Source organism: Haliaeetus leucocephalus, unplaced genomic scaffold, assembly GCF_000737465.1.
Source record: "Haliaeetus leucocephalus isolate CR32 unplaced genomic scaffold, Haliaeetus_leucocephalus-4.0 Scaffold687, whole genome shotgun sequence".
Classification (NCBI taxonomy): domain Eukaryota; kingdom Metazoa; phylum Chordata; class Aves; order Accipitriformes; family Accipitridae; genus Haliaeetus; species Haliaeetus leucocephalus.
Window position 1 is genome coordinate 4,201,683 of NW_010973123.1, and position 11,987 is coordinate 4,213,669.

The 11,987-nt window shown below is 43.7% G+C and overlaps 1 protein-coding gene across 1 annotated transcript in view; it reads right to left on the reverse strand.

Annotated features, from left to right (window-relative positions):
* The window catches only part of LOC104839580 (collagen alpha-1(XIII) chain), an 18,810-nt gene extending 7,180 nt beyond the window's left edge, over window positions 1–11,630 (reverse strand). The window contains exons 1-5 of the mRNA XM_010579943.1: window positions 11,610–11,630; window positions 9,689–9,769; window positions 4,569–4,622; window positions 4,225–4,278; window positions 3,409–3,444 (exon numbers count right to left, since the gene is read on the reverse strand). Coding sequence (XP_010578245.1) covers window positions 3,409–3,444; window positions 4,225–4,278; window positions 4,569–4,622; window positions 9,689–9,748 — 204 coding nt within the window. The 5' untranslated portion in view covers window positions 9,749–9,769; window positions 11,610–11,630. The remainder of the gene's footprint in view (window positions 1–3,408; window positions 3,445–4,224; window positions 4,279–4,568; window positions 4,623–9,688; window positions 9,770–11,609) is intronic.
* Between the last annotated feature and the right edge of the window lie 357 nt (window positions 11,631–11,987).

Consider the following 11,987-nt stretch of genomic DNA (forward strand, 5'->3'; position numbering starts at 1 on the left):
TGGAGGGGGGGGGGGGGGGGGGGGGGGGGCAGGGGGGTCTTGTTCCTTTTAGGGTGTAAAATTACTTCCATATCCAAGAACAGCAAAGCTTTAACTAGAACAAGTGTGCTTGCTTGTGCCTGAAGTGGTTTGTGCACTGGGGTGCATCAACATTGCTAAATAGAAAAGGGCCAGAGACTGAAGTACTTGGACCAGACAGCGTGCAGAGCCTGGTTGTCCTTTGGGATGCTCTGGGTAGTGCTCCCCCCAAAATACCTGTTAGACGAGGGACTAGTCCTAAGCAATACGGCCACAGGGCAGCGACCTGGCCCTGGCCCTCTTATTTAGCAGCACCAACATACCCCAGGAAGGTACGATTCTTACAGTGGTTTGATATTCCACAGGCTCCAGGTTGAGTTACACCAGAGCTGGAGCAGCGGGGGGACACAAATTAAAAAAATCATAACCAAAGGGGAGGCATGCTCTTTTATGGAGGGGCAGCATTCAGTCAATGAAAGCCAGCTGCAAAAGGGGCTGAGGGAATGCCTAGATGCCCTGTTGCCCCTTGGCATCATCCCACCCATAGCAGGTCAGCCAGGGCAGGGTATAGTGTGGGTATTTGCCCGTTATATCTACACCAAATCTTTCTGTATAACAGAGGAAATTCTCAAAGCTGCTGAGCATAAAACAGGGGAAGGGGCTGCTGCACAGGGAATTGAATATAGGGTCCTTGTGGGGAGGGTTAAAGGAATTAAGGGATAAAATCAGACAGCACAGGTTGCCGTTTTTTCTTTAAAAAAAAAAAAAAAAAAAAAGTGTTAAACCCAAAGCTGGCAAGAGAAATGGATGGGAGAGGAGAGGCAATGAGGATAAGTCACCCAGAACCAAGCACTGGAACAGAGAGGATAATCCAGGAAAATGTGGCATGGGTTGCTCTGGAGGAAGGAGGAAGGAATCAGGAAGAAAGGCAGAAGAGGAGGAAGGGATAAAGGGGACAAAGGTGGACCTGTAGGAGCGAGGAAGACGCACATACACACAAGAAAAAAAAACCACAGGCATTAAAATAACAGTGAAGATATCAGCTTCATACCACAAGTTCAGGGTTTACACTTTTTCAGCTGGGTTACTTGAAAGGCCATCTGTTCCCATTGCTATCTAGTGCCACAATACTGTCTCTGCCTGTCCCCAGGCCCACCTATGCTGATCTCCCACTCCAAACAAAGGGCAGCAGGACCGTTTCTGGGATTTAAAAAGCACTGCTCTGCCTAAAGTAACAGAGGATTTTGGCAAATTATTTGGGAGCTTAACAAAGGGGATCCTCATTTTTAATGTGCTCAACACTGAAAATCTTCATATTAAAGTGCCATTGCATACTGCTGCTGCCTAAACAGAAAAGAAGCATTTCAAATGAATACATGTCCCACTTCCAAAGAGGCGGGTGTTGTATCCCAGCCCCCCGTGGAACAGGTCAGAAGTGGAGTGTTGCCTTCTCTTTTTCGTTTCACAGGTTTCTTGTTCATTTTAAAGTCTCCTGGCTGAAGTGCCATAGTTTTGCCAGCAGTTGGGAGAGACTGTCCCGCACTTCTGAGGAGGTTCTGACACAGAAGCTGTGTGTCCCACTGCAGGGGAGACCTAGCACTCAGCTGGGGATACTGGGCTGCAGAGCAAACCCTGGGGAACCGGCACTGTATCCAGTTCTGCTAAACGGTACTTGTCAGACGTCTCTAGAAAGGGATGGAGGCATTCAGACAAAACAGCTGTATAGAGGGGACTCACCAAAACTGTGCTGTTTAACTCCTGTAAGTAGTAGTGACCTGTTCACAATTTTTGAAGAGGGGCAGGAGTAAGAGGAAGCCCCTGTATAAAGACTCAGTGGGAAAAGTGGTATTTTCTAAGATCCCACCCGCAAGGATACTGCACTTGTCCATTTACAGTCTCAAGTTTTCTCACACTTTTTCATTTCAGAATAATGGTTGCAGCAAGGCAAAGTGCATGCATGCTTCAAGGGGCCAGCAAAACTTCCCACTCATGCTTTCCAGCTCATCCTCTACAAGGAGGTGCCGTTTCTCCCAGTTTTCATTTGCTTTTATGCAAGAGCTCAGAGAAATCCTATCTACAGCTAATGAAAGATCCTTCTTTTAAATAAAATACCCAGTTTAAAAAACAACTGAAAAAGTCTAGGAATTCTGTTAAAGTTATTTTTTGTTTAGAAGCCATACAAACAAAACAAAACACATCTTAATGAAGAGGAAGTTAAGAAGCAAAGCCAGAAATGCAATGATTAAAAAAGGGGAGAACTTTGGAGCTCTCATGAAACTTGGACCTTTCTCCCCTAGTTTAAGATGCCAATTGGCTACTGCTTTCCAAAACTGCCCATTCTGTGCAGAGTAAGGTCAGAAATACATTGCAATAAAGGACAGAGAACACTCACTATGTATCAAAAGCAAATTCATATAATAAAATCACCATACGGGCACATGCACTATAAAACTTTACATTTTCAGATAAACTTAGGTGATACCAGTCTCTTAGGAAGAGAAGGTGTATGTGTGAGTACATGCATAAAGACATACACATGTACTATACTGAACTACTTGACATATCTATACAATTGTAATCTTACAAAGACTCTAATCCAGAAGTCATTTATATTTCTAAATATAAATGATGCTCAACTATATCTCTCAACTGTTTTTGTTAAAAAGATTTAGAGCCTTAACAGGCAAGAAATTCCTTACGTTGTGGAAAACCTGATGAAAAAGCAAGGAGCTTCTCAACATGCACTTTTTAGTAATGTTTATCTTTCTATAACACAGGTGGTATGACAGAAAAGCAGCCATTCACATTATTGGTTTTGACCCAACTCTTCATCATCCCATCCATTCAGGACAATGCCTGAGGAGACTTCACGTCTGATTCTTAAAGTAGGCCAATTTAATTTATCTTTTCCAAATTTCCATCTTCCAAATTCTCTAGAGGTTCATTTGCTAGAGGGCAACTTTCCTTTTCACACTTCAGGGGGAATTTAAAAGTAACATAGTAAGATTTGCTGGCTTCACCTCAGTTAATTCTCATGGGAATCCCTACACACATCAGTAAATAGATAAGCAGGATTTCCTAAAGTATGCCACGTTGGCCGAAGTCTACTACACGTAAAGTCCTGTGCTTCAGTGAGAACAGGGCTATGACAACAATGAACACACTAGAAAATCCCTCCTATAGCTTTCAGATAGATGTACCACAATGTCCCAGGTGATTATATGAGCTACAGGTATCACCTTCTAAAATACAAGTTTGTAAAGTTACTTATATGAAGGTCTAGCAGACAGAATTACATGCTGGCTACTTGAGGTTGCTCAGGAGTTAACCAGTCTATCACTGTGTGAAGATGTTAGTAACTAAATACAAGAAGTTTGCCTGGTAACTTACCCGGATTCCTTTGTCACCAGGTAGACCTTGTAAACCCTGAAATACATCAACACAAAAAGAAAGATTTTAAAACAAGTAGGTCCCATTGTAGTCCCGCTTAAAAAGAAGAATGTGTGCCCAGAAGTTTGTTTTTTCCATTTGTACCAATTGCTCGATGGTAAAAAAAATAACTAACTTTTCCAGCAGACAACCTCCTCTTCACCTCCATTAGACCATCCAGGTTGTAACACCACTACTACTGCTCCAAGGGTTCTTCAGATAAAAACCGAACTGGTTTAGAGAATGCAGTCCTTGAAAAAAGCAGCAAACTTCCTTTTTTGGTTAAACAACAAAGCAGCTCCATGATTACATAAAACTGGCATTCCGACATGGGCCCTACTTTGCAAAAAATAATCCCAAACATTGGAAGTAACCTCGCTGAAGACAGCATTTGTCACTGCAATGACAAGACAGGGCCCTCTCAGGCAAGTGGAAGGCAGGCACCCAAGCTGTGGAGAGGTAAACAGAGCAGATGTGCTCAAAAGCAGCATTTTGGACTAAGATACGTATCCTGGGAGTGCCATGCAGCTTCTTTTGGTAGTTCGAGGACCAAGGTAAATTAAGTTTCCCTTCAGCTTCATCCACCTCATTCTGAATCATTGCTCTGAAGTTATCAAGCTCTTTCTGTTGTTCCCGTAGTGTACATAAGTGTGTAACTTCGGTTCTTTAACACCTAACCTAGCTGAAATTGCAAATGCTGTATTACAGTAGCATCTTAAGCCATCAGCCAGGAAACAAGCACTGTAGATAACAAATCCCGAGTACTTCCATACTTACAGGAAGCCCTGCTGGCCCCATTGGTCCTACAACTCCAGGATCTCCTTTACTGCCCTGAAACAGAGACAAAAGAGTAAAAATTGTTACATTCCTATGCAGTATAAACAGGCAGCACAGCAGTGGCTGCAGCAACACTATAGAAGAAAAGTAAAGAACACATTTCAAAGCACCCAAAAACCCCAAGGATGAGATACTCAGAAATCAAAGAGGCCCAGCTGAGGGTCTTATATGCACAAAGAGAGAGCAGTTCCAGCTCTAGAAAAACCTAGAGCTTCTCCATCCCAGAGAGCTGTGGTAGCTTCAAAGAAGTTACAGAGCATTGGTCAGTTCTGAAGCAAACTCACCCTTTCTCCTTTTGGTCCTGCTGGTCCCGAAACCCCAACTGGTCCTGGAGTACCCTATAGTTGTAGGAAGGAAAACACATCAGGACGTTTTCCCTCTAGGGCCTCACTAAAGCCAGGAGACACTGCTGCTCCTTTAGGAAAAAGCACAGCTGGGAAGGACAGTCTGGTGATGGAAGGCATCTAGCACCACTACAGCTTTCAGTGTTGGTGGCGATGGATTTGAAGTAGTTGTTATAGGCAATTTGAACAACATGGGAACTGCTACATTAGATCACACCAGCACCATTTTACAGAGCCTTATTTTTAATTTTGAAGCTATCTCTTGACAACTGTTACAGCAGGCATTTCTACCAGTTCCACAGGAGGGAATTTTTTCTCTCTAGTTTATATCAGACAAGGCTGAAAGCTGTAGCAGAATAAAGGCCATTTAGATGATAAGCAATTTTCTTTTCTTTATTTCCTTATTTTCTTTCCCCCCGCCCGGAGTCAGCTGAGTTGAGCAAAAATGAAAGAGTTTGGTTACTTGGTGGCAGGCAGCCAGTCAGTCATGCAAGTTGAAAGACACCATGCTGCAGAGATGAATGCAGATGCATGCATACACAGATGCAAACTAAGAGGGGCATCATTCAGTCCCAGTCCCTCTGTTCCCTTTTTGCTATTTATGTCGCTCCACCAGGCTCTCAGTCATGCTAACAGGAAAACCCAGTCTTTTTGCTAACCCTTTGACACAGGGGCCATCTCCCACTAGCATACCAAACTCGCTTCCCAGTGCTGTTAAGACTTGCTTGGGCTTTGGGAAATTAACCCGATCAAAGTTGATCTTTCATGTGGGCAATACAGCAGTTAGGCAATAGTCTTCTGGCTAAGAAATCGGGCACTTTCAACTCTATACAGAGTCCTTGAACTTGTTGTGGAGTGTTCCCTGCTGCAGGGTCTCTTACAGCTCTCCCAGACCACATTCTGCAGTCTAGATAAAATACAGCCTTCAAATTTGCAGTGTGTAGTACACCCACATAACTACATCGTATAGATAGGCAGTTACCTTCCTAACCCTACATCACCACATACTTTTAGATTGGCAAGAACTCTGCTAACCATTTAGGTATTGATCTTCATGGAGCCTTGATAAAGGGATACTTTTGAGGCCCATTACCTGCCTTCTAGGAAGAACAAAGGAGGAATCATCCAGAACAGGGAAATCTTTTTCTAACAGCCTTAAGGAAAATGGCCTTGCACCTTTTTCACATGAGCTCACAATCCTTAGTCACTAAAGTAACCCCTCTGATGTGAGCAGGATGACTCATGTGGATCAGGAGAGCTTTTCAGACAAGTTAAGATCTGCAGAATGTAAGTGGAGAAGTAGTCCATGCAGCACACAACTTAAATGCAGTGAAGGAAGTGAGAAAAATCAGGCTCTCCTTAGATTCATGCACAGGAGTTCACATCATGGAAATCTTAATTGCCTGCACATATGCATCATTTTAAGATCATTTAGTGCCATGAAATACATTGAGATCTCACCTGCACATTTGTAAAATTAAATCTACAATTTCCCCAAACAAGCGAGTGTATAAGCTGTCATTCGGATTCTGTTCAGAAGTTCTAGAGCAGCTGAATAATTTCCAGTTACACCGAGGAGGAAAAATTGCTTTTTCTTTTTAAATAGCCAAATGGATTGTGCATGGGTGATGTGTGACCTCCCAAGAGGGATTAAAAATATTTGGCCCTTATTTAACAGCTGCTAGCCAAGAATAGCAGAATGGTTTGCAGAACAAGGTTAGCATTACTTGTCTCATTCTGAATTTCACAGACTGAGATGCTTAGGCACAAGGAGTTTATTTCCTTCACATCTCACAGTGAGTTAGCAACAAGAGGTGGGAATCTTGCATCCTCCTGCTCCACTGTCAGATGTCGCTACCTCTCAGGGGTACATACCAGACTGGAACACACCCCACGACCCCCACCCTCACGTATCTGGGACTAAGGAAAGCACATGCAGAGTTGCTGAAGTTGCATGGCATTCTGCTGCTGAGAGGTGAAGGGCTAGTCCTGCTTGCAGAAGGTCTTTTAGATGCAACTTCTCCTCATGGCAAGATGCTTACCAGGCTATGGAGAGATACCTGTAAGCATACCTGCAACCCATGGCAATGCAGCCTTAAGTGCCGTATGTGAAAACAACGCACAAAGCCTTTTGCTCACAGGACAAAACACACCAGCATTATTATGCCTAAGACAAAACTGAAGAGCTACTGCTGTGAAAAGGTGGCAAGCAAGGCTACCATGGAGAATGACAGGATGGAGACCCCTCGTAATAAAGAGGACAGGAGAACAGAGCATCATGGAACCATGCAGAGGTTTCATTCATCTTGTTACAGAGATAAAGTAGAACAAGTAGGCTGTGATCCCAGGATCCAGACAGACTCGTAGCATCAAAAAAGACAAGCGTGTAACATCACTTCTCAGTCTAAGTTTAACCCCCCTCCCAAGGCTGCTTTGGAGAAAAGACAGTTATTCCTGGTGTAAACAAGACTCTGGTGGAAGAGACAAGACAAATCACGATACTGGGGAGGAGGAACGTAGGGTAATGGAGAAATGGAACTCACCGGTGGTCCAGGCCTGCCGTCTAAACCTGAAGCACCCTGAACAGATGGGGGAGGGTTAACAAAAACAAGGCAAGAGGAGAGGGGAGGAGGGTGAGGGGAAAAGGAGAGGGGAGGGGAGAGGTGAGTGAAGCAGTGACTTGAGACAAACATATGCTTGCAATAAACAAAAATTAAGATCTCAAGGACAGGTGATGGTACTTACAAGCAAACCAACAAAAACATAGAAACACTGAATACATATAATGTTGACCTGCAACTTTCAGATCCCATTAAGAATGCAAATTTCCCATTCTCAGTGCCACCGAGAAAACGCTGTTCTGTGACAGGTGATGAAAAGGACAACGTGACAGTGGAGTTGAGACCTGCATTGCCTTTGTGGCAGGCTGGGCAACACAGAGGAGACACAAGGCTCAGAGGCCTGTGGTCACAGAGGCATTTATAAGCAGTGCAGAGCCATCAGCCATTCAAGTTCCCACCAAGAAACCCAGGTCTTGTAGGTGCATGCTTAGTCAGCTGCAGGCTTGCTCCACTCTACATCCAGTTGTCTGGAGGCTTATAAAACAGGTGGCTCATCTTCCTGTGTCACCAGTGCAGATTTACACCAGATTGAGATTAAGTGACACTTTTCTGTCTGCTTGGCTCTTGCCCTGAATTTCCTCATCCATAAGACCTTACAATGGTTCCGCCCAAGGTCCGTCTAGCCCAGTGTCTTGTCTCTGACGGTGGCCAGGAGAGAAAGCTTTTGTAGAATATAAGTACCAAACACTGAGTTTTCCTCCACTTGAGTATGACAAATTCCTCAGCTTGTCGGCCATTCAGAGAAGTCCAAGGCTACTGCAAACAATCGGCGGTGAAATGTGCTGAAATTCTGGCATGATGTCAAGCCCTAAATCACACTTGAAAAGGCAGCAGATCCAGCTGTGGGATTTTACAGAGTCTGTCTTTGAAATATTTCAGTACCTATTTGGCACTGCATTTAGTCTGACAGGCTGAAAACACACTGGATCAGGCATGGAAAAGCTTTTGAAGAGACTTAGGTAGGTCTGAGGAGGGACACAAGGTCCACAATATCTCTCTGATCTTACTAACAGCTCAGTAACTGTGCTTCCTAGCTGGCCAGCTGATATTGTTGATCCAAACACAAAACATTTCTAAGAGGACGCTTCTGGGCCAGTCTTCCCCCCTCCACAGCTCAGGATAAGCGATGCGAAAAGGCAAGGGACCCTGGTTTCTCATAGGGCTCACTGCTGTAGTAGAACCAGCTAGCACATTCCCTGCTACACTGATGAGCTTGTCAGGATAATTGCTGGGGCATCTTCTGCTCAGACTGTCATGGGGACCTCCCTCCCCTGTCCTGATAACACACAGACTTGAGGGAATAACCATTTACACAGAAAGCTTCCATTTGCATTTCTCAGGGCAAAATAAGGACTGTGCTTTTACTTCTTGCTGCTTCACTGAGGCACAAACCTTTGCATTTGAGCCTTCCGAAAGCATCGCTTTCTCCCTGCTGGCTCTGCATGGAGCCACAGTGAATACACTCATGATGAGCTCACTTAAGTACCTAGAGCTCGATGAGAAGCATCCAGGCCCTAGAAGGTATAGCACAACTAAAAGAGGAAAACATTTTACAAACAAAGACACGCACATTTCAGCCAAAGTCAGAGACAAGGGATCTGGGTGATCAAACACAGGCTGACAAAGTCACACAGCACACAAGATGCGTTTTGCAGTGCTTGTTTCCAGGCAGTACATTCAGCAAAGGGAGAGGGTGTGCTCTGCCACCAGTGCTTTTTATGAGGAGAGAACTTAGGGGCTGGCAGAGCAACTGGGTGGGACTAAGTTACCACTAATTCATTATCAGCTGTCAGCTCAGACAGTGGGCGAAGAAGCTTTTAGCAGATGTGAGCCAAGAGCTTCACAAGGTCTTCAGGTTTATATCTAAAGCTCCTGTAACTCATTATAATTCTGCCACAATTCCTCCTTGCTAAGCTAAGCAGTGCACCAACACTTGTCTAATGTGACTGAGTTCACATACAGCAGGGAACACAGCACGCTTCTACCGTGTCAGGGAAAGCATTGATTCCATTGCAAAAGTGATAGGAAAGTATTGGCTAGTGAAGAAGCTGGATGCATTCAGAACCACCAAATTTTTGTACAAAGCTTGGCCCAGGTGATAAACGGCTGGGAAGGTATTTCCTTTTCCACATCTTTTTGACTTCTGTTTCTGGTCTAAAGTGCAAAGAACCCACAGGAAAGCTACTGTTTGTTTTTCCCAATCCTGCCAGAAGCAGGAAGAATAAAAGTGATCATTGATCTATTTAACAGCTCTAAAAGATGAAGGTTCTATAAGAAATTGAGGCTTTAAGTTTAAAAAGCAAAGGCACAGTTATTTATAGATCATCTCTTTCTTTGACTTTACATATCACATCCCTGCGTGTGTCTCCTATTGAGAGATCTTTTTACAGCTGATATAAGTTTGGCTCATAAAGTGCTGCTTGCTTCCTGGATACTTACGGGTAATCCCAGTGGCCCTCTGTCTCCTTTTTCACCCTGGGCACCCTTCTCTCCTTTCATTCCATCAATCCCTGCTTCCCCCTAAAGGAAGGATGGAGCAGAAAATAAACCCACCATAACACCACTTATATAACAAACATTCCTCCCTTCAGAGAGCGCAGAAGGATTAGAGAGAATACAAGAGGCAGCAGAGCAATGCTTTAGCTTGATTCTCAGCCCAATCTGAAGAAAACCAGTATCAGTCAAGCGACCTCTGCGTGAGCACCTGTCTTCAGTCAATGGCAGTAAGAGGAGAGTCAGGCCCAGTGGGTCAAGGCGGTCAAAGAGGAACTGAGCTCACTTCTGTGTCACTCTCCCTGCTATTGCAGGGAGCGTCAGTAAATAGAAGGAACCAGAAGTTATCCGATAGGGTGGTTTTACATTTTAAGATGTGGATTCATTGGAAGTGAATGACAGGTGTCTATAAGCTTTGAAGAAAAATCATACTGAAATCTTTTTTGGAAAGATTTTTGTAAATGCAAAGGCATCAGGTTCAAAATTTTGGGGAAAATAATTTCATTATTCCTTTTCCAACTGTATTTTTTAAATTCTCTATTATAAACTATAAAGCAATATTAAAACAAAATACTCCTTTTTCATAAATTCAAAAAGCAACCCAAAGCTTCCCCCCCACCCTCCTGTTCATAAGGTATTTTAAAGCATTATCTTGGTTGCATTTTGAAACAGAAGTATCAGAAGAACCAAGTTTGCACAGAAACAGTAAGCCCGGTTGCTGTACTCTCCTACAATGATAAGACACCATGTTGCTGGCCCACTCTACCAGCACTCCAGTTTCCATACAGCCATGTATCACTGCCCTACAATGCTGTTTGGCTTGAGCACATACCTGGAAGAGTTACTTATTTCTGATGTGTCTGCAAAAGGTATGAAATGCTCTTCCTCCCCACTACTGAAAGCCTCTTTACAAAAAGACTTATTACAGGTTGCAGGGATGGAACAAAAACTTCCACGCTCAGGACATCTCATTGCACCTGCTATTTAGGCCTACGTGGTTCAAGGAGAAACTGCTGCAGTACTTCCTCTGCCTATAATCCAGTCTGTGCTGTGCCAGACTTTCACCTGCATTTGTTTGGCCCATACCTCAAAGACAACTCCATCTTACAGAACTTTCCCAGACACTTGATATCAGTGGCTAGTGAGTTACAGACAAGCAAGACAGATAACTGTATCTGTAATCAACACTTGGAGAAAAGATGAATCAGGATAAAGATACCATCCCCTTTAGCACCCAAATAGTACTGGTAGCCAAATCTAAGCATAACAAGAAGGATGAAGACACTTCCCACATTTGCCAATCTCTGCCAGAATGTCAGAGGAAAAACACAGGTCTCCTTGAACATTTCCACTCAAATATTTTTTTCATCTAGGTACTGTTTTACAGCAGGTAAACCAATGGTGCAGGCTGAGCATAAACACATTTAGATGGAGATTAGAAAGCTTCTCATCACCAAGAACAGCGAAGTCCTTGAGTGGCTTTACAGCAGAATTTACAGGGTACAGAACCTGGCTAATTTTAAGCTAGAGCTCAGTTACTTAAGGTTGTATGACAGCCTGTCCAGCCCACTGTACAGACCTGCACCCTTCAGACAAAGATTTCAACTATGTTCTCATGGAAAGATTTCCAAGGGCCAGTGACTTCCTACTTCTCTGGGTGAAAACTGGAGAGAATGACCAGTTTTCTGGGTCCTAAAGCAAGTGCTGCTAATCCATTTCCTTCAAGAAAATATCCAGAAGGATTTGTCCTCCTACCAAGATAGAAGAAAAGTAACATTTGAAAGCTAGGAAGTTGTTACTGAAGGGAATTCTTGCACCTGGGACAACTCTAGTAAAATTCCAGAATGTTACTTTTTTGCAGTCTTACCTTCGGTCCTGGGAGGCCCTGAAGACCCTGTATTTGGGATGAAAGACAAGATATGAGTAATATTTAAGGATATGCTTTAAAATCCAGGTTATCACAGTTCAGCATGCAGTATAGAGCTTTCGCTTTCTGTCACACTGAAGGCACAAATGCTTAGCCTGAAGGCCTCTTTATTTGTGTGAAGGGCACTTCATGTACTGTTCTCATCTGGTAATGAGGCGGCTCTCGCCAAGAACCACCCGGCAGTGGGCCAGGCTTGCTATTAAGACCATTTCTGAAGTTGATCCCTTTAATCCTATTCATTCCATCTTGCTACTGTCTTCCCTTTCATCTCAGACAAACCTAACCTTCTCTCTTTACCTACCCAGCCCATGGTAGCTC